This window comes from Conger conger, chromosome 7, assembly GCF_963514075.1.
Source record: "Conger conger chromosome 7, fConCon1.1, whole genome shotgun sequence".
NCBI lineage: Eukaryota > Metazoa > Chordata > Actinopteri > Anguilliformes > Congridae > Conger > Conger conger.
The window spans coordinates 7,229,393-7,252,246 of record NC_083766.1 but is presented as its reverse complement, the minus strand read 5'-3'; the positions used below and the strand labels follow the sequence as shown (position 1 = coordinate 7,252,246).

At 42.3% G+C, this 22,854-nt stretch overlaps 1 protein-coding gene across 1 annotated transcript in view; it reads right to left on the bottom strand.

Annotated features, from left to right (window-relative positions):
• Positions 1 to 12,875: 12,875 nt before the first annotated feature.
• Positions 12,876 to 22,854, bottom strand: part of LOC133132372 (alpha-2-macroglobulin-like) — a 35,415-nt gene continuing 25,436 nt past the window's right edge. The window contains exons 28-36 of the mRNA XM_061247771.1: positions 19,938 to 20,100; positions 18,998 to 19,188; positions 18,637 to 18,852; positions 18,309 to 18,430; positions 17,751 to 17,841; positions 17,051 to 17,119; positions 15,353 to 15,458; positions 13,830 to 13,871; positions 12,876 to 13,028 (exon numbers count right to left, since the gene is read on the bottom strand). Of these exons, the coding sequence (XP_061103755.1) occupies positions 13,006 to 13,028; positions 13,830 to 13,871; positions 15,353 to 15,458; positions 17,051 to 17,119; positions 17,751 to 17,841; positions 18,309 to 18,430; positions 18,637 to 18,852; positions 18,998 to 19,188; positions 19,938 to 20,100 (1,023 nt within the window). The 3' untranslated portion in view covers positions 12,876 to 13,005. The remainder of the gene's footprint in view (positions 13,029 to 13,829; positions 13,872 to 15,352; positions 15,459 to 17,050; positions 17,120 to 17,750; positions 17,842 to 18,308; positions 18,431 to 18,636; positions 18,853 to 18,997; positions 19,189 to 19,937; positions 20,101 to 22,854) is intronic.

Below are 22,854 nucleotides of genomic sequence, written 5' to 3'. Positions count from 1 at the left end.
ATTTGTTTAGTGACATGTGAATAATGATTATGTATTCACTTTTAGTAACAATTTTTTTGTTATTGAAAATTGGAATTTTGATATTACAGTTTTTTACAATCGTTTTCACACCTGTCTCAATACCATGTTCACTTTTTCAAAACACTTAACACATTCACCATATCATTAGACTGTGTGAACTAAACTGTGGTTTTTTGCATTGCTTTCATACTAAAGGCATTCAATCACCACTTCTTCCAAAATTCATGAATACCTCTCTCAGTCAGTGTTCACTACCAGCAAAAGTTTGTACAAATACAGCAGATTTTGCAGACTCTGTTCCAAACAGTTAACTTTCAGTTCAAAACCCAATAAAATTCTGATCATTGTGAAAGGAAATAGGAAGAGAGGAAGAGGAGGTCGCGGAAGATCAAGAACAGTTGTGTCTGATGAAATCAGAGCCACAGTCATTGATCATGTGGTAAATCATGGTCTGTCCCTGAGGGAAGCAGGTTGAGGGTTCAACCAAACTTGCCTAGATCCACAGTGGCTTCAATTGTGAGGATTTCCAGGCAAACCAACAGGTACTATACAGTATTTAGCGGTTACCTCACACAGTCACACAGGGGGAAGGGGAATAATGTTTACGCCTCAACAGGAGGACACAATAGTTGGGATGGTCATTGTCAACAACAGCATCAGGCTAAGAGAAATATGCAACAACATATTTCCAAACACTGGCAGTGTAAGCACTACAACCATTTCAAGAGTGCTAGAAGAGACATCAGATCAGGATGAAACAGTTGTACACTGTCCCCTTTGACAGGAATTCTGAGGGTGTCAAGGAACTCAGATACCAATATGACGTTTATGAAGGTATATGTGAAGGTTTAGGACCACCACCCACATGAACAGATGTCACTTCTAGATGCAATGGCTGCTGGGTGTATGGACATAACAGTGGAACACATCCAGGGCTGGAAAAGGCACGCAAAGAGATGTTTTCCTCGGTATATAGCAAAAGATAACATTCGGAGTGATGTTGATGAAAATCTATGGCCAAATGCAGAGGGCAGGATGGATGGGCCAGGCCAACAGTAGACTTCTGATACTGATAGGCAGACAATATATGTGCGAATGACTGTATATAGTGAAAATATTGCTTTTTGGTATGTATTTGTTATTGATTGTAATGTATTTTGAGTAATTGATTGTATTGTCTTTTTCTTTTCTGACAGTATATTGCATTGTGAGAACAAACGTCAAAATACTGTAAACCCTCTGAAGAATACTGTTGCTTTTGTGGTTTGTTTCTTTATCATATATTGTTTTACATTACACAGTAAAAATAGTTATTCTGGGTTTCCAATATAGTAAAACATTAATTCATTTACAGTTTACTGTAAATTTACCACACTCAGTCATGACATCTATTGTGAGAGGCAAACCAACAGATCAAAAGTTTCTTTAGCTACTTGGTTTGAAATATTTGTGGATGCAAAAATAGAGGAAAGGGAAACACATAATATATGTATTTAGCAATGCTCCAAGTTGTTTGTGTTTTGTAGTTCATTCAACATTGAGTGACAAAGTAGTCTTATGGGAGAAAGCATGTGCTATAGTTATGGCAGCAAGAGTCACTTTTGGGTGAAATATTAAGTGTTTTGGTGGTTGAAGTGCATTTTGCACCAAATGTTAACTGATGTGCTCAGGTGTGTGTTTCAAAAGCACATTGTGTGAAGAGTTTTGAAAAAGTGGGCATGGTATTGAGACAAGTGTGAAAACAATTGTAAAAAACTGTAAGGAAGTAGGAATATTTGTTTCTTGATAAATAAAACTACTCAAGAATATTGGCACCCCCCATCATTGAAAAACAGGTAAAGATTGACAGCTCACTCAATCTAGGGGTCTTTCAACATGAACTTGGTGAAAACAAACATTTGCAAGCATTTGGGCACTTTGCCTGTGATACCATGGTCTTGCCAGTTTAACCTTTACGCCTTGTGAAATCTGAGCTGATTGTCTGCTTCTGTGCCAGACAAATGCATTAAGGCTGAGCTGACTTTGGAGAGCAGAAGCATCTCCTGGATTTCACATTAAAAACACGTAACTATTGTAAACAACATTTAACTAATGAGTTAGGAATGTGGTAAGAATGGCAGGGCAAATGAAATCAGTGCTAATGGATAAATGAGAAGTGAAGTAACTGTGTGGGATGGAAAACCAGGACCGGACGGAGAACACAAGCTACACCCAACCTACAACGCGGAAAAATAACACACGTAAACAAATACAATACATGTCAAAGGGGAACTGGGGAAACATAAACAAAAGGACGGGGATCCGGGAACCGGCAGGTATGACAGCCTTGACATTATCTACTACTGCGCTCATGCCAAGTCACCAGCCCTTGGCTCTAATTCATCTGTTCCTCCCTAGCTGCTTTCCCACCACACAACCTAATTATATCAAGCATTTTTCTCCAAACTCAGAACTCTGGTCTTCAGGCATGCTACTAATTTTCTTTCTTCTCAGCAACTCAGTTACTTTTAAGCTCTTTGCATTCAAGAATATGATTCTGATTACTTATACAGGAGGATAAGCAGCATATATGATCACTTATACAAAAGATATACACTCAGTGAACACTTTATTAGGTAGACCTGTACATCAGTCTGTTACAGTTTTTTTACAATCGTTTTCACACTTGTCTCAATACCATGTCCACTTTTTCAAAACACTTAACACATTCACCATATCATTAGACTATGTGAACTAAACTGTGGATATTTTTGCATTGCTTTCATACTAAAGGCATTCAATCACCACTTCTTCCAAAATTTATGAATACCTCTCTCAGTCAGTGTTCACTACCAGCAAAAGTTTGTACAAATACAGCAAATTTTGCAGACTCTGTTCAAAACAGTTAACTTTCAGTTCAAAACCCAATAAAATTCTGATCATTGTGAAAGGAAATATGCTGCATTTTGGCAGAAAAATGAAACTATATGCTTGAAATACGTAAGACAGATTTGAGCAGAAAGTTTATTCAGTTTATTCAATTTTTTTGTTTGCAGCCTTGTTACCATCTATACAAAAGTGATCATACTTGCATTGAAATGTGCATGTATATAGGGTAAATATAGATAGAGTTGCAGCTATTACTCCTGTATATGTACTGGTACTGGTTTATGTTTCAGTGAACAACCTACTCAGGTGTTTGTTGTTTGTGCCCCGTTACCACATATACAAAAGGGGCCACCTTTGGATTGGCATTTGCATTTTTTAGCCTTGGTGGGGAAAATGGATGCAGCCAGAGGCAAAAGAAGAAGACGTCGTGGAAGAGCAAGAACAGTTGTGTCTGATGAAATCACAGCCACAGTCATTGATCATGTGGTAAATCATGGTCTGTCCCTGAGGGAAGCAGGTTGAGGGTTCAACCAAACTTGCCTAGATCCACAGTGGCTTCAATAATGAGGATTTTCAGGCAAACCAACAGGTACTATACAGTATTTACAGCATTCTGACTGAAGGAGTTCAATTGATGTGTATATTACAGCAGTACTGTGATTTGAGAAGTCTCCAGAAAAAGCAGATGTATCAGTGCACATTTGTCTTTGACTCACTACAGGACCCAGCGGTTACCTCACACAGTCACACAGGGGGAAGGGGAAGAATGTTTACGCCTCAACAGGAGGATACAATAGTTGGGATGGTCATTGTCAACAACAGCATCAGGCTATGAGAAATATGCAAGAACATAATTGCAGACAAGAACATATTTCCAAACATTGACAGTGTAAGCACTACAACCATTTCAAGAGTGCTACAGAAACATCAGATCAGGATGAAACAGTTGTACACTGTTCCCTTTGAAAGGAACTCTGAGGGTGTCAAGGAACTCAGGTACCAATATGAAGTTTATGAAGGTGTAGGAACTACAACTTCCACATTCCCACAGGACAATTCCACAACGTCCACCCCGCATGACATCTAGCTTGGTTCAGCCAATCCCGTAATGGCGGGAGCAATAAACTTTCCCATATAAGAGCAAGACACGTTCTTGGTATCTCCTCTTCTGCTTCTTCTCTTCCCTTTCTTCATTCCCTTCCTCGACGCACCCTTTTTGGCCATTCGCTTCAGCTCATCTGCTCCGAGACTCGGACAGAGGCTGAATGCTGCACAGCGCACTACCAGGCCTACGGACACACCTAGTTACCTCGCAGTAACTCCGTGGCCTATAGCGAGTGGAAACTGGTGTACGCGGAATGCTACATCAGTTTACTCCTGCAAAGCTCACCAACGAACAACAGCAACAAACAAGCGAACATCCTTCCAGCAACCGAGTGGACCAGACGACAACGCGCGGCTAAGACGCCCCAGCCTGCGCATCTCTCCAGTACATTCACATTACCATCGCCGCTTCTACAAGGACAGCACGTCTTTTGGATCCAGCAATGCGTATGGACTCAGTAAGACAACAAACATTCAGGCATAGCCAGTGTTTAGTTTAGTCTATGTCACGTTTCAGGTCTGTCTCGCCATGTTTTATGTTTATTCATTTGGTATTAGTCTTGTATTGTCTTATCATGTATTATGTTAGTCTAGGTTCGTCATGTTGTTTAGTTATGTTTCGTTACGATTTATTTTCTTGTCATGTTTAGTTATGTCTCGTTACAATTTATTTTCTTGTCATGTCTAGTTATGTTTTCGTACGTTTATATTACCTGGTTATGTTGAGTGATTATCGTCTTAGTTTCGCTTTGTGTCATGTTTTGATTTATGTTTATTGTTACGTTAACTGGTCACGGTTTATGCATACACTTTTACATGTTTATCCGCAAACCTTGCGTTCCGCCTTTTCTCTCTCTCTCTCTCTCTCTCTCTCTCTCTCTTTCTGTCATTCACTCCCTAATTATTTCCATTTGTCTATTTACTAAAACTACTAACGCTAGATCAGGATTGGGTAGAGACTAACAAACTAATCATGTGTTCATGTTACCTTACGTTTCTCGTGCATGTCATCTACTAATTTACTAATGCTAGGGCAGGATAGGTTTATTACTAACGATTACTAATCTCCTTGTTAAACTTGTCATCCATCGCACCTGTTTTCCATTTCCTTGCTACGCTCTAACTAATTGTCTACACCTGTCTGAAATTGTCTGCCTCTGTTTACCACGCAACTCTTGAGCATTTACCACTATTGATTACACGTTACGATCCACGCCTGTTTACCGACCATTGTTTATTGATTTCTGTTTTGTGACCATCGTTTGTTTTTTGACTACGTCCTCGCCTACCGTTTTTGTACTTCTGCTTCGCTGATTGTTTCATGGTTTCGACTCCGGCTTCGCCCACGACTACGCCTCTGCCTGCCGTCCGTCTGTTCATCTGCCCCGCTGACAGCTCTCCTGCTACCGGACCTCCCTGCACGTCTACCGACTACGAGTTTGCCTCTTCCCTCGGCACCGTGCTTTTTGTTTGTTTACTTTTTGTTTGGCTGGATCTACGTGTATGGACTTTGCTTGTGTTGACTACGCTCCTGGGATTTGTCCCGAATAAAGCCCTGAGGGGTCTTTATATTACTATTGTTTCTGAGTCATGCATTTTGGGTCCAACCCCCACGCACCCGTCTCAGAACAATTTCGCCACAATGGACCCTGCTGACTCTACTGCCATGTTCCACGCCCTCCAGGAACAAGGAGCCATCGTCCGGCAGCATTCACAAGGAATCTCCGAACTTCACCTGGAGATTCGTGAACTGTGTGCGGAGATGAAGAGGTTCACCGTCGCAGTCCTGCCACAACCACAGGAGGAGCCTTCCCACCCACCCACATTCCCAGCGCTCAACCCCACGGGAACCTACCACTTCCGAGAGCCCCAACAACCCCCTCCAGAGAGGTTTGGTGGAGAACCTGAGAGGTGCAAGGCTTTCCTACTACAATGCGACTTCGTGTTCAAGCAACAGCCCCAGACCTACAACAGCGACGACCGTCGGATTGGCTACGTGATGGGGCTACTCAAGAGGAGGGCGTTGGACTGGGCTACAGCGGTGTGGTCCGGGGATTCATTCCCTCCTCTTTACCCAGTCTTCGCCGATGAGATTCGGAAGATCTTCCAACACGCATCCAGCGACCAGGAGCCATCCCAGAGACTGATTGCTGAACATCCCCACCCTCCCTCTACCCCACCCTGAGAACGCGCGGTCGCTGGATGGAAGGACTTTCTGCCGCATGACGCACATCACTATTCCCTTACAACTGATCATTTCTGGGAACCATTGGGAGATGATCCAGTTCCGCGTCATCCAGTCCCCTAATGACCAACTCATCTTGGGATTACCCTGGCTCCAGAAACACAACCCCACGATCAACTGGAGTTCTAACCAAGTGCAAGCATGGGATCCTAAGTGCCATCTGTCCTGCTTGCGTTCCGCCCCACCACCAGCAGAGGGAGTGCCAGCTCCACCACAGACCCGCAAGCCCTCCCTGGAGAAGGTTCCCACTCCTTACCATGACCTGGGCACAGTGTTCTCCAAGACACAAGCTCAGTCTTTGCCGCCTCATCGACCCTACGACTGCGCCATCGAGCTCCTTCCTGGTTCGTCACTTCCCTCAAGTCGCCTATACAACGTCTCCAGACCAGAGAGGGAGGCGATGGAGAAATACATCCGTGACTGCCTGGCTAACGGACTAATTCGCCCGTCTTCCTCTCCCGTCGGTGCGGGATTCTTCTTCGTTCAGAAGAAGGATGGCTCCCTACGCCTGTGCATCGACTACAGGGAGCTGAACAACATCACGGTGAGGAACAAGTATCCTCTGCCCCTGATGGACTCCGCCTTCCACCCACTTCACGAGGCCACCATCTTCACCAAGTTGGATCTCCGCAACGCTTACCACCTGGTCCGTATCCGTGAGGGCGATGAATGGAAGACCGCCTTCAACACCTCTCTCGGACACTTTGAATACCTGGTCATGCCATTCGGCCTCACCAATGCTCCTGCTGTCTTCCAGGCTCTGGTTAATGACGTTCTTCGGGACTTGTTGGGCCGCCATGTGTTCGTCTACCTGGATGACATCTTAATTTACTCCAATAATGCCAAGGATCATGAGAACCACGTCAGGCAAGTGCTACAGAGACTTCTAGAGAACAGATTGTTCATCAAGGCGGAGAAGTGCGTCTTCCACTCCGACACAGTTGAGTTCCTTGGATTCATCCTTGAGAGGGGACGGATCAGGGCGGATCCCAAGAAGATTCTGGCGGTCACCGACTGGCCCACACCCACCTCACGTAAGCAACTCCAGCGCTTCTTGGGATTCGCCAACTTCTACCGAAGGTTCATCCGATCCTATAGCCAAGTGGTCTCCCCTCTAACCAAGCTCACGTCCCCTGTGGTGCCATTCCGGTGGAGCCCCGAAGCTGAGACGGCCTTCACCAAGGTCAAGAGACTGTTCTCTTCCGCTCCCATCCTGGTTCACCCCGACCCCACCCACCAGTTTGTGGTTGAGACGGATGCTTCCGACTCGGGGGTGGGAGCTGTGCTCTCTCAGATGGCGGCCGCGGACAACCGACTACACCCCTGCGCTTTCTTCTCCAAGAAGCTGTCCCCGGCGGAGAGGAATTATGATGTCGGAAATCGCGAACTGCTGGCAGTCAAACTGGCGTTGGAGGAGTGGAGACATTGGCTGGAGGGGTCCGAGAAGCCGTTCATCGTTTGGACCGACCACAAGAACCTGGCATACCTCCAGACAGCCAAGAGGCTGAACTCCCGACAGGCCAGATGGGCACTGTTCTTCGGGAGGTTCAACTTCTCACTCACCTACCGCCCGGGTTCTAAGAACGTTAAGCCTGACGCCCTTTCTCGCCAATTTAACACCTGTCCTGAGCGTGAGGTTCCTGAGAACATCCTTCCGGCCTCCTGCACCGTGGGGTCCGTCACCTGGAAGATCGAGTCAGTGATCCAGAGGGCTCTACGGGAGGAACCCGATCCTAGGCCCAACCCCGGATTACGCCTATACGTTCCCTCAGCCACTCGGATACAGGTGCTGCAATGGGCCCATTCATCCCTCCTTTCCTGCCATCCCGGCTTTACCCGCACCTTGGCGGTGCTGAAGCGGAGATTCTGGTGGAGCTCCATGATCCCTGACACCAGGCGCTTCATCAAGGCATGTACCACCTGTGCCAGAAGCAAGGCCTCCCACCAAGCCCCGGCTGGTCTACTCCAACCTCTGCCTGTGCCCAGCCGACCCTGGAGCCACATCGGCGTGGACTTCGTTACCGGACTTCCCCCTTCCGAAGGTAACACCACCATCCTCACTGTGGTGGACCAATTCAGTAAGGCGGCCCACTTCATCCCCCTGCCAGGGTTACCCACTGCCCAAGAGACTGCGGATGTACTTATCAAGGAAGTGTTCCGCATCCATGGAATCCCCTCAGACATTGTATCCGACCGGGGCCCACAATTCATTTCTCAAGTGTGGAAAGCTTTCTACCTGGCCCTCGGTGCCACAGCCAGCCTCTCATCCGGCTACCACCCTCAATCCAATGGGCAGACCGAGAGGGCCAACCAGGATTTGGGAGCCGCCCTACGTTGTGTCTCTGCCCAGAATCCGGCTTCATGGAGCAAGATGCTCACCTGGGTTGAGTATGCGCACAACACCCTTCCATGCGCCGCCACCGGAAAGTCTCCGTTCGAGATCTCTCTAGGCTACCAACCTCCATTGTTTCCCGACCAAGAAGCTGAGATCGCTGTTCCCTCCCTCACCACCCACATGAAACGATGTGCCAAGATTTGGAGGGACGCCAAGGCTGCGCTCTTACGCACGGCAGATCGTAATCGGCGTGTTGCTGATCGCCACCGCACTCCAGCTCCGGCCTACAAACCAGGTGACTCCGTCTGGCTGTCCACTAAGGACATTCCCCTCCAAGCCACTTCCCACAAACTGCAACCCCGCTTTATTGGTCCCTTTAAGATCCACAGAATCATCAATCCTTCCTCTGTAAAATTGTCACTCCCTGCTTCCCTTAAGATTCACCCCACATTCCATGTCTCCTATATTAAGCCTGTATCCTCTCACCCTATATGTACCCTGGATCCCCCACCACCTCCCCCCCGCATTATTGACAACCACCCTGCATTTACTGTTAACAAACTCTTGAACATTCGTAAGAGGGGCCGTGGGGTTCAATACTTGGTTGACTGGGAGGGCTATGGCCCTGAGGAACGTTCCTGGGTCGCTCCCAGTCTCATTCTGGACAAATCACTCATCAGAGACTTCCATCGTGACCACCCTGATAAATTCCAAGGACCGCCAGGAGTCGGTCGTTAAGGGGGGGGTCCTGTCACGTTTCAGGTCTGTCTCGCCATGTTTTATGTTTATTCATTTGGTATTAGTCTTGTATTGTCTTATCATGTATTATGTTAGTCTAGGTTCGTCATGTTGTTTAGTTATGTTTCGTTACGATTTATTTTCTTGTCATGTTTATTTATGTCTCGTTACGATTTATTTTCTTGTCATGTCTAGTTATGTTTTCGTACGTTTATATTACCTGGTTATGTTGAGTGATTATCGTCTTAGTTTCGCTTTGTGTCATGTTTTGATTTATGTTTATTGTTACGTTAACTGGTCACGGTTTATGCATACACTTTTACATGTTTTTCCGCAAACCTCGCGTTCCGCCTTTTCTCTCTCTCTCTCACTCTCTCTCTTTCTGTCATTCACTCCCTAATTGTTTCCATTTGTCTATTTACTAAAACTACTAACGCTAGATCAGGATTGGGTAGAGACTAACAAACTAATCATGTGTTCATGTTACCTTACGTTTCTCGTGCATGTCATCTACTAATTTACTAATGCTAGGGCAGGATAGGTTTATTACTAACGATTACTAATCTCCTTGTTAAACTTATCATCCATCGCACCTGTTTTCCATTTCCTTGCTACGCTCTAACTAATTGTCTACACCTGTCTACACCCGCATTTATAGCCCAGTCGCACAACTGCTCACTGCGAAATTGACTGCCTCTGTTTACCAGGCAACTCTTGAGCATTTACCACTATTACACGTTACGATCCACGCCTGTTTACCGACCATTGTTTATTGATTTCTGTTTTGTGACCATCGTTTGTTTTTTGACTACGTCCTCGCCTACCGTTTTTGTACTTCTGCTTCGCTGATTGTTTCATGGTTTCGACTCCCGCTTCGCCCACGACTACGCCTCTGCCTGCCGTCCGTCTGTTCATCTGCCCCGCTGACAGCTCTCCTGCTACCGGACCTCCCTGCACGTCTACCGACTATGAGTTTGACTTTTTGTTTGGCTGGATCTACGTGTATGGACTTTGCTTGTGTTGACTACGCTCCTGGGATTCGTCCCGAATAAAGCCCTGAGGGGTCTTTATATTTCTATTGTTTCTGAGTCGTGCATTTTGGGTCCAACCCCCACGCACCCGTCTCAGTCTAACTGTTTTTGTGAATCTGTGTTTCCATATTTGCCGTCTTATCATTGGAATGTATTTTGTAGCTATATATGTACGTGAATTGATTCGCCGTCTTTTGCGCATATATAGAGTAAACTACGCAAGTAGTCTTCTCACAGCTAACAATAACTAACACACCCACTTTACTTTCCTTTGTTCAAGTGACACACGCGCTTGCGTGCGCCCGCGCCCACACACACACACACACACACACACACACACACACACACTCACATACCCAACTAAATTTCCTGACTAACTTCCCGTTAGTTTATCTGTTCTGTGTTTTATGTTTGTTTAATAAATATATTTTATTAAACCCCGGTGTCCGTTTTGGAATCACATAGACATGAGAGCCGAGTTAAAGCAGTCTTTCGAAGAACTTCCAACCTTCAGGTTATCGGTATGTTCAATCATTAATATTGGTTATTTTAATTATTAATTAAAATACTAAATTTGTGGTTGGATATTTCTGATAACAGTAATTTTATGAGACTGATTACTTTTTGCAGTTATACTGCTACATAACATTAACTGGCGCCCCGGTTTCGTAGAGAGTAAAATCCCTACGTTATTTTGGTGCCCTGTGCGAGAACCTTACAGTATTTTGGCGCCCCGTGCGAGGACCCCTACATATTTTGGAGCCCGTGCGAGGACCCCTACAAAGGTATATGTGAAGGTTTAGGACCACCACCCACATGAACAGATGTCAGGGAATGAGACAATCTAGGCGGGGCATGGGAGTGAGGGCGGTCTAACAAATAAACATCAGGTGAGAGACATGAAAGGGTAATAGGACAATAACGAGGGGGAAACGAAAACGTGGACTGGATTCACAATGACACGCATGTAATACAAACGGCTCCGGACTAGAGAGTAGACAATTGCAGAGAATCAGGAGATGAAGAGATAGAGACAGACAGGTGCGAATACTTCGCTGAAACTAAGCAAGTAATCAGTGATAGAATAGGGAGGCGGAGTTACAGAACAGAATTGAAACTGGAGATGCGTTAGTAAGTTAGTTAAGTGATTTAAATTACAAATACCCAAAAACTAGGGAATGTTAGTTTGTTAGTTTGACAAACATATTAGCGTGTTATTATAATTAGTACTGTACAAATTCTATGTTAGTTGGGATTAGTATATAAGTGCTATGTACAAACATGAAATGGAGAGAAAGTAGGAAGTAAGGAATGCAAGATTGGAAGGAAGATTGAACCCCGGAACTACCGTAAACACCCAAATAGTGGGGCACGCAGACAAGGGAGTGACTGGACTAGTAAACATTCAGACTCAGACATCACAGGGGAAGACGAGTGCAAAGACTAATTAATGTAAACAGAACACCAGACATGAATATGAAAAATAATCAATTACAAGACTAAAGATAATAAACAATGATAAACTAACACACAGAACACAGGAACATAACAATAATGAAGCTCATTCAGTGATGACTGGGAATAGCAATGTTGACAACGTTTCAGAGCCAAATGTATTTAACAATTGCAAGCTAGTTCAAAACAATACGACGAGTCGGTCACGAAAATGCAAATCGACGAAATTACATGGTCATCACTAATCGTTGCAGCCCTAGCTATATTTCATCTTTTTTCTTTAACCATACCTGATGCACTGTACTAAACAACCAAATGTCAGAGGCCAGGATGAAAAACCTCACTGACATCTATTTGGTGTTGATAAGCCAATCAGCAGTAATGTCAGGAACAGGACAAAAATTTTGTTTATATAGTCGGCACCCAGATAAGGACAGTTTTTCAACACAATTCAAAAACTGTAGAAGGATCTAAATAAGCGACAAATATATTAGTCATTAATATAATACAATAGCTGCCTTTTGTGAATTCACAATTTCATGAATTTGCATAGTCTTTTATGAAAAGTGTTTTCGACGGTTACTGCTGTCTGGTTGGTATTACTTTTCATCTTAAAATTATGACACAATAAATCTAGCTTTGGTGGTCAGCATATGTGCATGTCTACAGTTCATAAAAGTGTTCTGAGAATCTAAGGATTGACAAATACAGGATTGTTGAGACAACAAGGTTTTAGTGTCTGTTTTCCTCCTTGGTTTAGCACGTCTTTCACACTGTTTGGCTGCAACTAACCTTTTGAGAATGTAAGGAGCCATTACAAGTATTTAAATGATCCCTCAGGTTCAGTTTATCTGGTCCTGTTCATTAAACCTCGTCCTGTTTCAAAGCTGATGCAGTCAGCTTGGAATGAGAGAAATGCATACAGAACAGTGATGAATACATATAGAAAGGGCTCTTTGACGTGTGTGTGCTGAAATGAACCGGTTTACTGACAGGAGTCAGACCCTTATCCAGCTGCACATTGATTCTAGGAGTGCAAAATAATAAATGTGAGGAAGCCAAGCAAATGGAGACAGTACATCATTCCTCAAACTTTAATTCAAAATTCAATACTACATATCACCTAATTAAAACAATGAGTATTAAATACAGAATGTATCTGAAGATTGTCCAGTGTACTGACAAAAAAGATGTGGCTGGTCCCCCTTTCACAGTTGGTTTAAGTCATCACCTGCAATATAAACACAACAATGTGCATATATATGATCATGACAATCGCATGGCTTGGAGTAGGACTTGACAATCACACTTACCTTTACACATTATATGTTTTTATAAATTGTAGATGTAATATTATTAAATTCAGTATTAAATATTAAATATTAAATTACATATACATTTTAAATATTACAAAATAAAATTATCAAATACATGGCAATTGAGCATCTGCCAACAAATATAATTCCTACATTGTTAAGATAGCATAGTGTTACAATTTTTGTTGCAGCAACACCAGGGTTGTTCAAACAATGAAAATAAGACAGAAAAGATATTCTGCATGTAAACTTTAAATCAGACTTAAATATAAGAAATGAAGAAATAGGACCAGAAAGATCAGAAACGTAAAAATGTAACGGTAACATTAGCAAGCTAGTATGAATATCCTGACCAACCAAGCTAGCACGCATGGCTTTGAATCAGTTGTCTTGGAGTAAAATGTAATATGGAATCATTCTTCAATAAATCAGTACTTCTGGAGATGTAATATTGATCCTTGTTAAAACAGCTAGTATGTGTATTAAAAGGCACCTTAAAGTGAGTTTTTCCTATCCCGTATATATGATGTAACATGCATGTCTATTTGCCAGTCAGAATAAGGTATTAATGAATGCCGTGGTATAAATATATGCACATTATATAGCAGGTCTAGTACATTTTGGGACTAAAAGTAGCTGCATATGAAGTTGCAGGTTTTTCAACACAAGCAGCAAATTGTTGGTGGAAAGTTGGCCACTGATAGTACTGAACTTACCCTGTGCACAGGGGGAGCTGTACTCACTCACAGCTTCATCACCTGACAACCAAGGAATATGTTGCATTAGTAAAGGGTCTTTTCTACCTCACAGATGTCAACCATCATTTACCCAAGTACAGAGCACAAGTACAACAAGGGAAAAAACGGTGTATTTTGTGAAACCAATAGTTTTTCCAAATGATAAACCATGGGGGTCAAATGAAGTGAAAGAATGCCTAAATGCGGGACGTGCATGAAATAGAGCAAATTCGGTCAGGAAACTCTTAATGCAGCCAAGCTTTGGTCAGCCTCAACCAAATGTTCTCATACTGACCAATCACATACACATCACTACATGTTTTCTTAATAAATCCATCACATGCACATATCACAACATATTATGAAGACACATTTTCTCACACCTGTGCGCCTGCTTGATTTTTAAGGTAAATGGTGGCCTTATTCTTTTTGTTAAAAATATCCTCTGAAAGCATCCTCAAAGGGTTTCAAACAGAATTGTCAAATCAGTCAGTTGTAAATAATGGTGCACCTCAAGGTGTTTTATCTCCTGTGCTGTTTTCTAGAAATACAAATCATTTTAGTGTTTTATTTGCTTAAAAATACAGATGATATGGCTCTACATTGTCTTCTTGTTCAACAGGATGCCCATATAGAAACAATATTTGAATTACATCACTGCCCTCCAGAACAGGTATCAGTATGCGTGATAAATGAATGCGGGTAAAACAAAAGAGATGGTTTTCACAAAAAAATGGCATGTTTTATCAGCTGGCATCTGCAGTAGAACTAGGGAACCTGTTGATGGGATAACCAGTTTTTAGATACCTTGGAACAATTTAATATTTTAGGACAATTGGACCTTTATGATTTAATGTTCATGTTTTCATGGCACATGAGTGACATAAATCAAATGATATTGCATTGTTTCCCTTTGGATTTTCATTTTCAATATTGGCATGACCTTGTGAAAATGATAATGCAAAAAAACAACAACAATGCAATTTCATTTCATTCATGTCACGCTTGTGCCACCAAAACATTAAATAATAATGGGCCAATTGAATTATCATTTGCTTTTTGTCATTTTCATGGAATGAAAATGGAATGTGATTGCTGATTTGCATTTTCCTTTTCATGTTGGTGTGGATATGGTCCCATAGAGAGACATATAACAACCTTGTGCTAAAGAACTGAAATGTAATGTAAAAGCTGCTTAAAACATGATCAATAAAAAGGCATTTGAGTACATAGAAATATGTAGCTAAAAACACAAATCTGTTTGAAATATCTGGCAAGACTCAAATTTGCCGGACATTTTATGAAAAAAAACATTTGAGTAAATTTAATTTGAGTGCATGCACACCTTTAATAGGGTTCAGTTTTGCAGTATATGGTGAACTCTCTGATCTATACCAGTGCATCATAGCGGGGGCACTACTGAATTTTGAGTTGAATGGTCCCTTAATCCTGAATGGAGAAATGTGAGAGTAAATTGGAGAGAGCAGGTACTGGTATCTTACTTTTATCATAGTAGTCATAAACCTTCACCACTGCAGGCTTCAGGTTCCTCACTGGTACATCCTCGTTTATGGTCAGTGAGTATATCATGGGTGCCATCTTCTTCAGCTGTTAGGACGGCAAAAACATAGAATGTAAGTACTACTGCACTCTATTTATGCCATGCTTTTCTCCCAGCAGTTGCTGTTGGGGGATGTATTCATTCCAATATCCCCAATTCTGTTGAATTTATTACTGGGATATGACAGGCTTTATTAGAATCACTGACATAAGGGACTATTTAAGTTGAGACCTCCTGCTTGTATTAGGGCTGCACAAAATATTGTATATTTATTTTCAGCAATCTCGCATTTTATTTATACGCTACAGAAAAAAAATTTTTGGAATGTATTTTGATGCTCACTGATATAAAATGGGATCTTTTGCGGAGGTGTTTTCACTGTGTTCCTCAGAAATATTTACTCAGACGAGAGATTCCTTGGAAATCCCTCAACGGAAGTCTTCGCAAGGCGGCACGGAAGGCATCGCAAAATACATGTTTTGTTGTGAAATGTCAAGCAACAGCAAAATGATTATTCCTCCAGTAAACATTGGACATTTTATCAATGTTTCTCCGAGTTCACGTTTTTAGAATTAGAAACTATAATGGATTTTGTTTGCTGGAGTCTTGCCATGAAAAGCACACTGACAATACCTTCTTGTAGTATGTGGATTTCCAAAATGCAGAGAAGGCAACACACACTTTTGCCACACACATTACAAAATAAAGAATTGTTGCCACTAAAACAATGGCATCTTGGAATAGGTTATACAAAAGGTTTTAACCCTTTTTTAACCCTTTCAAATGGTATATCTTGTTTCGATAGTGAAAATTACACCGTGAAACAGGGAATGATGAGCCAACCAGCAGCTTTACCTAGGGGTGTTAACTGAACCTTCACAAATGCCAGTATCAGTAGAATAGACCACACTGCTGTAGTCTCAGTAGAATAGAGTACACTGTCGCAGTCTCAGTAGAATAGACCACACTGTTGCTGTCTCAGTAGAATAGACCACACTATTGCAGTATCAGTAGAATAGACTACACTGTTGCAGTCTCAGTAGAATAGAGTACACTGTCGCAGTCTCAGTAGAATAGACCACACTGTTGCAGTATCAGTAGAATAGACCACACTATTGCAGTATCAGTAGAATAGAGCACACTGTTGCAGTATCAGTAGAATAGACCACACTGTTGCAGTATCAGTAGAATAGACCACACTGTTGCAGTATCAGTAGAATAGAGTACACTGTTGCAGTATCAGTAGAATAGACCACACTGTTGCAGTATCAGTAGAATAGACCACACTGTTGCAGTATCAGTAGAATAGAGTACACTGTTGCAGTATCAGTAGAATAGACCACACTGTTGCAGTATCAGTAGAATAGACCACACTGTTGCAGTATCAGTAGAATAGACCACACTGTTGCAGTCTCAGTAGAATGGACCACACTGTTGCAGTATCAGTAGAATGGACCACACTGTTGCAGTATCAGTAGAATAGACCACACTGTTGCAGTCTCAGTAGAATAGACCACACTGTTGCAGTCTCAGTAGAATGGACCACACTGTTGCAGTATCAGTAGAATAGACCACACTGTTGCAGTCTCAGTAGAATAGACCACACTGCTCTGCACAAACTCTTGGGTTGCACTCTTACCTCATCCAGATAGATGATCACATGACCTTCTTCCTCTTCAACACGCTTCACAGTGGGACTAGCTTTCAGCTGCAGACATTATGTGCATTAAAGCATAATGATTAAAAATCAGATACTTATTTATTACTCTAATGTCACTGTACAAGCTGTTATTTGGTGTATTTTCTTACTTTAGACCTATTTTTTAGACATCTACTGCTGTAGCCTGTCCTGACTTATGATGCGTTGTGTGTTCAGAGATGCTCTTCTGCAATGTTGTAATGTGTAGTTATATGCGTTACTGTCTCCGTCCTGTCAGCTTTGACCAGTCTGGCCATTCTCCTCTGACGTCTCTCATTAACAAGCGTTTTGGGTTTTTTTTGGTTTTTTTGCACCATTCTTTGCAAACTCTAGAGACTAGTGTGCATGAAAATCCCAGGAGATCAGCAGCTTCTGAGATACTCAAACCACCCTGCCACCAACAATCATTCCACGGTCAAAGTTACTTTCCCCATTCAGATGGTTGATGTAAACATTAACTGAAGCTCCTGACCCGTATCTACATGATTGTATGCATTGCACTGCTGCCACACAATTGACTATTTAGATAATCGCTTTAAAAAGTAGGTGTAATAAAGTAAAAATGTTCCGAACAAAGTGCTCGGTGAGTGTATATTCCCAACATTTGTAAAGAGATATTCTGCTTTGTAGAGTTGCTCACCTGTGTGAGTGAGCTTTTATCCAGGAGGAATCCTGACAGAAGACGGATGCTGATGATCACCATGTTAGTTTCCTCCCGCCCACCATTGTACCTGTTGAACAAATTCAGCTGTTTCTTTTCTCTCTGACTTTTGCAAATAGCCAGTGGCTCTAAAATGTATACATGTATACAGTTTATAATAATGCATTATTATACTTTTTATGATTCTTCTTGTTCCTGTTATGATTCGTTATTATACCTTCTATTTATATTCCAATTATTGTCATATGTGTAAAGTTTTATTGACCATTTATTTGTAGTAGATTTAGCTCAATCTTCATCAAATAACAGTTTTCTGTGGACAAGAGATCTGTGTAAGCACATAAAAAATGTTCAACTTGTAGAGCAAGCTATAGCATATACAGTGCATGCTACTCGTAATACACCTTGCTGTTTTCCTACAGGAGATTGCATGCATTTTGTCCATACCAGATGCACACCTCAGCCAGGAACTGGCAGGTCTTACAGTATGGTCTAAATTCAGTCTTTACGTACTGCAAGAACAGAAGTAAACCCCACCTGACAAGTATATCAACTTTGAGAGATGTTTTCTTTGCACTGTTGCAGACCCCTGATGCGCTGGCGTTGATGGTGAAGGAGGAGAAGTCTGGAGGAGGGGGGATATTGTACTGCAGTGAGATCTGAAAGAGAGAAAAACATTTCAGGAAGACAGAAAAGATTAGAACACCCTTTGTGTCACAAGATGACACATCACTGCTGTTTCCAGACTGTTTCAATCACAAGGATGATCTATAGTAGCACTAATCTACACTCCAGTACCAGAGGTGGCAATGTGCCCAGCAGTGATAGCAGCAGAGTAACTGCTCCCACAGAATCCAGTGCTGACCTGAGCAAATGCACAAGCCTCGCCCTCGGCCTTAATACTGTAGACTCCAGGCACCTCCTGCAGCTGCTCCTGCTGGTAGAGCAGTCTATTGTGCTCATCCACATGGAACTGCCTTTTATATCCACCTGTAGAGGTCACCATCACTGTGCTGGCACCTCCCTTACTGTAGGTGGCAGCAGCATACAGCGTCAGAGCCTGCAGGGCCACCACTGTATCCTGATGAGAATAAAAAGAGGGAGGTAAGAAGAAAAGGGGAAAGGATGGAAAGATATATGCAGGCTCACAAAATGAAAAAAACAAAACATTTAAAATGAGAAACTAATAGAAGAGAAATACATGTAAGAGAAAAAAGATGGAGGACCTGTGTGGAGGAGAACCCGCCGTAGGGGTTCTGCTGGTCTGCCAGCCAGCGAACAACAGAGCTGGAGTAGCTCAAGTCAAAGTCAGCAAGGGGAGGTCCAGAGAGGAGTGCTAGGAGCACGTAGGAGGTCATCTCCACTGCTAGAGAGCCTTTTCCAGAAGCCCCAGCACGCTCCCAGTGACGGCCTTTGTCTAAAACAAGAGGCACAGATCATAACACGTCTGTCTATTCATCATTTATTTTATTAACCTTCATTTAACAAGGTAAAGCCCCCTTTTTTTTTTTAAAGATATTTTTCAGCTTTATTGGACAGTATATAGTATAGAGAGACAGGAAGAACAGGAGCGAGAGAGAGGGGAAGACATGCGACAAATGTCGGACGGTCGGATTCGAACCGCCGAGGTCGCGGCTCACAATGAGCAGGCGGTCAGTGCTCTACAGGCTGCACCACCGAGACACCCCATCAAGGTAAAGTCTCTTTGAAATAAATAAATCAGCCCACACATTTCACCCCACAAATTCATAATGGTACGACACAGAAACACACTGGCATGTTATACTCCTCATATAAAGTCATGTTCAATATTAAAACAGTTACTAGATTCATGCCTAGATTATAGCATTAGAAACAAAATCAGGGAGATACTCAATTAAAATGGATCTTTTAGATCACATTAGATTGGTCATATTTTTTTGTGCAATTGTGTATAGTTATCCTTGATTTTATCTACAGAAACTTTCAAAGATATTTGTGCAAATCCACTGCTGTACACCTACCTGAACCCATTTATATGAACTGACAACACTGAAAACTGAAGAAACAAGCTGCAGTTTTTAAGGTGCACGTGTCTCTGACAATGAAACAGTGAAGAGCTGCAACCTGTGGTGTTATAATCTGTGGTGTTAGAAAGTGTTGACTGAGAGAGAGAGGGGCAGATGCCTGTGATAATGGCCACTTCGCCCAAACGGCCAATGAGACGAGTCCTCATTACAATGTCCCCGGCCAGGGTGAAGGTGTAGGAGAGCAGGGCAGTGGCATAAATGTTGTTGATCTGATCTGAGGCCAGTCTCAGACATGACAGGCTCCTGTGCACCATGGGATCCTGACACACAAAAGAGAGGAACTCTCTGTATAAATCAATGGAAAAACATCATGCTTGACTACACTGTAACTCTTATATTTTGCAGCATATACACCTACTGAGCACTTTATTAGGAACCTACACATTCATGCAATCATCTAATCAGCCAATTGTGTGGCATCAGTGCAATGCAAAGAATAATGCAGATACGGGTCAGGAGCTTCAATTAATGTTCACATCAACCATAAGAATTGGGAAACAATTTCATCTCAGTGATTTCGACTGTGGTATGATTGTTGGTGCAAGATGGGCTCAGTATTTCTGTAACTGCTGATCTTCCGGATTTGCGGATCAAAACACCTTGTCGATGAGAGAGGTCAACAGAGAATGGCCAGTTGACAGAAAGCAGCATCTCAGAATGCACAAGATGTCGAACCTTGAGAGAGATGGACTACAACAGCCAAAGACCACGTCAGGTTCCCCTTCTGTCAGCCAAGAACAGAAAGCTGAGGTTGCAGTGGGCACAGCCTCACCAAAACTGCACAGTTGAAGACTAGAAAAACGTAGCCTGGTCTGATGAATCTTGATTTGTGCTGTAGGGTCATTTTGGCACCAACAGCATGAATCCATGGACCAAACCTGCCTTGTGTCAACAGTCCAGGTTGGTGGCAGTGGTGTAATGGTGTGGGGAATGTCCTCTTGGCACACTTTGGGCTCGTTAATACCATTAAATCATTGCTTGAATGCCACAGCCTATTTAAGTATTGTTGCTGACCGTGTGTATCCCTTCATGGCCACAATGTACCCATCTTCCAATGGCTACTTCCAGCATGACAATGCACCATGTCACACAGCAAAAGTAATCTCAAACTGGTTTCAACTCATTACAATGAGTTCAGTGTTCTTCAGTGGCCTTCCCAGTCACCAGATCTGAATCCTTTGGGATGTGGTGGAATGGGAGATTCGCAGCATGCATGTGCAGCTGACAAATCAGCAGAAATTGTGGGATTCAATCACATCAACATGGAACAGAATCTTCAAACAATGTTTTCAACATTGTGTGCAATCCATGCCACAAAGAATTGAGATTGTTTTGAGAGCGAAGGGAGGCCCTACCCAGTATCAGTATTGTGGTCCTAATAAAGTGCTCAGTGAGAGTATATTCCCATATTCAATTTAAACTGAATTTCATTCAATTTTTATTTTTATTTTAATTCTGAGCTTGAAATTAACACCCACCCAGCCATGGATAAAGTAGCTTTTCTACTTTTGTTTTGCTTTTGTTTTGTTCATTACTTGAAACGAGTGAAGCTAACTGTAGCTCCATATTCCTTCCCAATTTGTTGTTTCAACGCAGCCTCTAGTAGCCAGGTCGTTGGAACGAGCAAGGTTGTATTTGAACCAATCAACAATCATGAAGTTTGGAAATTCTCCAAAAATGAAACAACGGCTGGCAAAGTCTTTCGCTATGAAATGACATATCAGATTGTCCACAAATTCATATTCTCAACAAGTATGAACACCAAAACATGGAATTTCTCTTCAGATGTATCCAACAGGATAAACAATTTACTGTATATAGCAATACCACAACTATAAGTAGGATAGGTCCGGTCCATTGTCTCTAGTGGTCAGTTTGCGATGAACGTAACTTTACGTAATCATCATCTCGCCTTTAATAGCCTACCAAAATAAAGTAAAATAAAATGAGTGAGTTTAAAGTGTCCTTTGATTTGGAAAGGAGCAGGAACGAACAAAATACAACTTTTAGGCAACATCCTCGGATCGAAATACCACATCAAACCCCGACGAAGTAAATGATGACTCGATAGAGTTTAAATCCCTGCACGTTATCTGGCAGTGTCCCGATAAACGTCTCCAACAAAAACAAATGACGTGTGTGTCAGTGTCTTCTGGTGTAACGTAAACTAGGAAGCTATCTAACGTTAACGCAGTGGTTATACATTATTGGAAAGGGGTTGCTTAGCTAAGGTTAGTGCAGTGGTGATACATTATTCCTACTTTGATAGTAGAGTGGGGGATACATTATTGATAGCTAACGTTTACAATACCGTTGCGTAGCAGCCAACGTCTGCTGTTGAGCGGAAGAATACATTTACCTTAAAACATAGTTCCATTAAAAATATATTACTTTAAAGTTTATCTTGTCTTTCTTTTGTGAAATTTGTGAAATAACAACGATATACCACGGTTCTCGTTCCATAACGCTTTAATATAATGCCATTATTTTGAATCCTAAGTTTCTCATTGTTAATGACGCCATGGTGTTAATTAACACCGTAAAACATGTCCTGTGGGAGACGAGGAACATCAAGGTGTACCAAAAAACAACTGTAGACCTGATCAGTCTCCGGAGGAGGTTCCAAAACCTCCTCCAAGACAGCGTGATGTTGGACAATCACATTAACAAGACCCTGGCGAGAGAGAAATGGGGGGTGGACCACTGGAAAGAACTGGTCATAAGAGGGGCAAGAGGTCCTCAACACCTGCTCAACCCGAGCAAGATGGACCCCCTTTTTTTTATAATCTTGCCCGTTTTGGGTTGTCTTAAAACTCACCCTTTTGTTTTCCTTTTGTTTTGACATGATTTTTTCTCTCATTTGTTTCATCATTTGTTTCCACACCTTTGTCTAAAGTTAGGTTTCATTTAAATGAGATTTGTTGTCTAGTTTTGAAATGAGTGCCTGTTTTTGTGAAAATCATTATTTTGTGTTATTGAGTGTGTTTTAAAAAAGAAAAAAGATTTTAAATTGT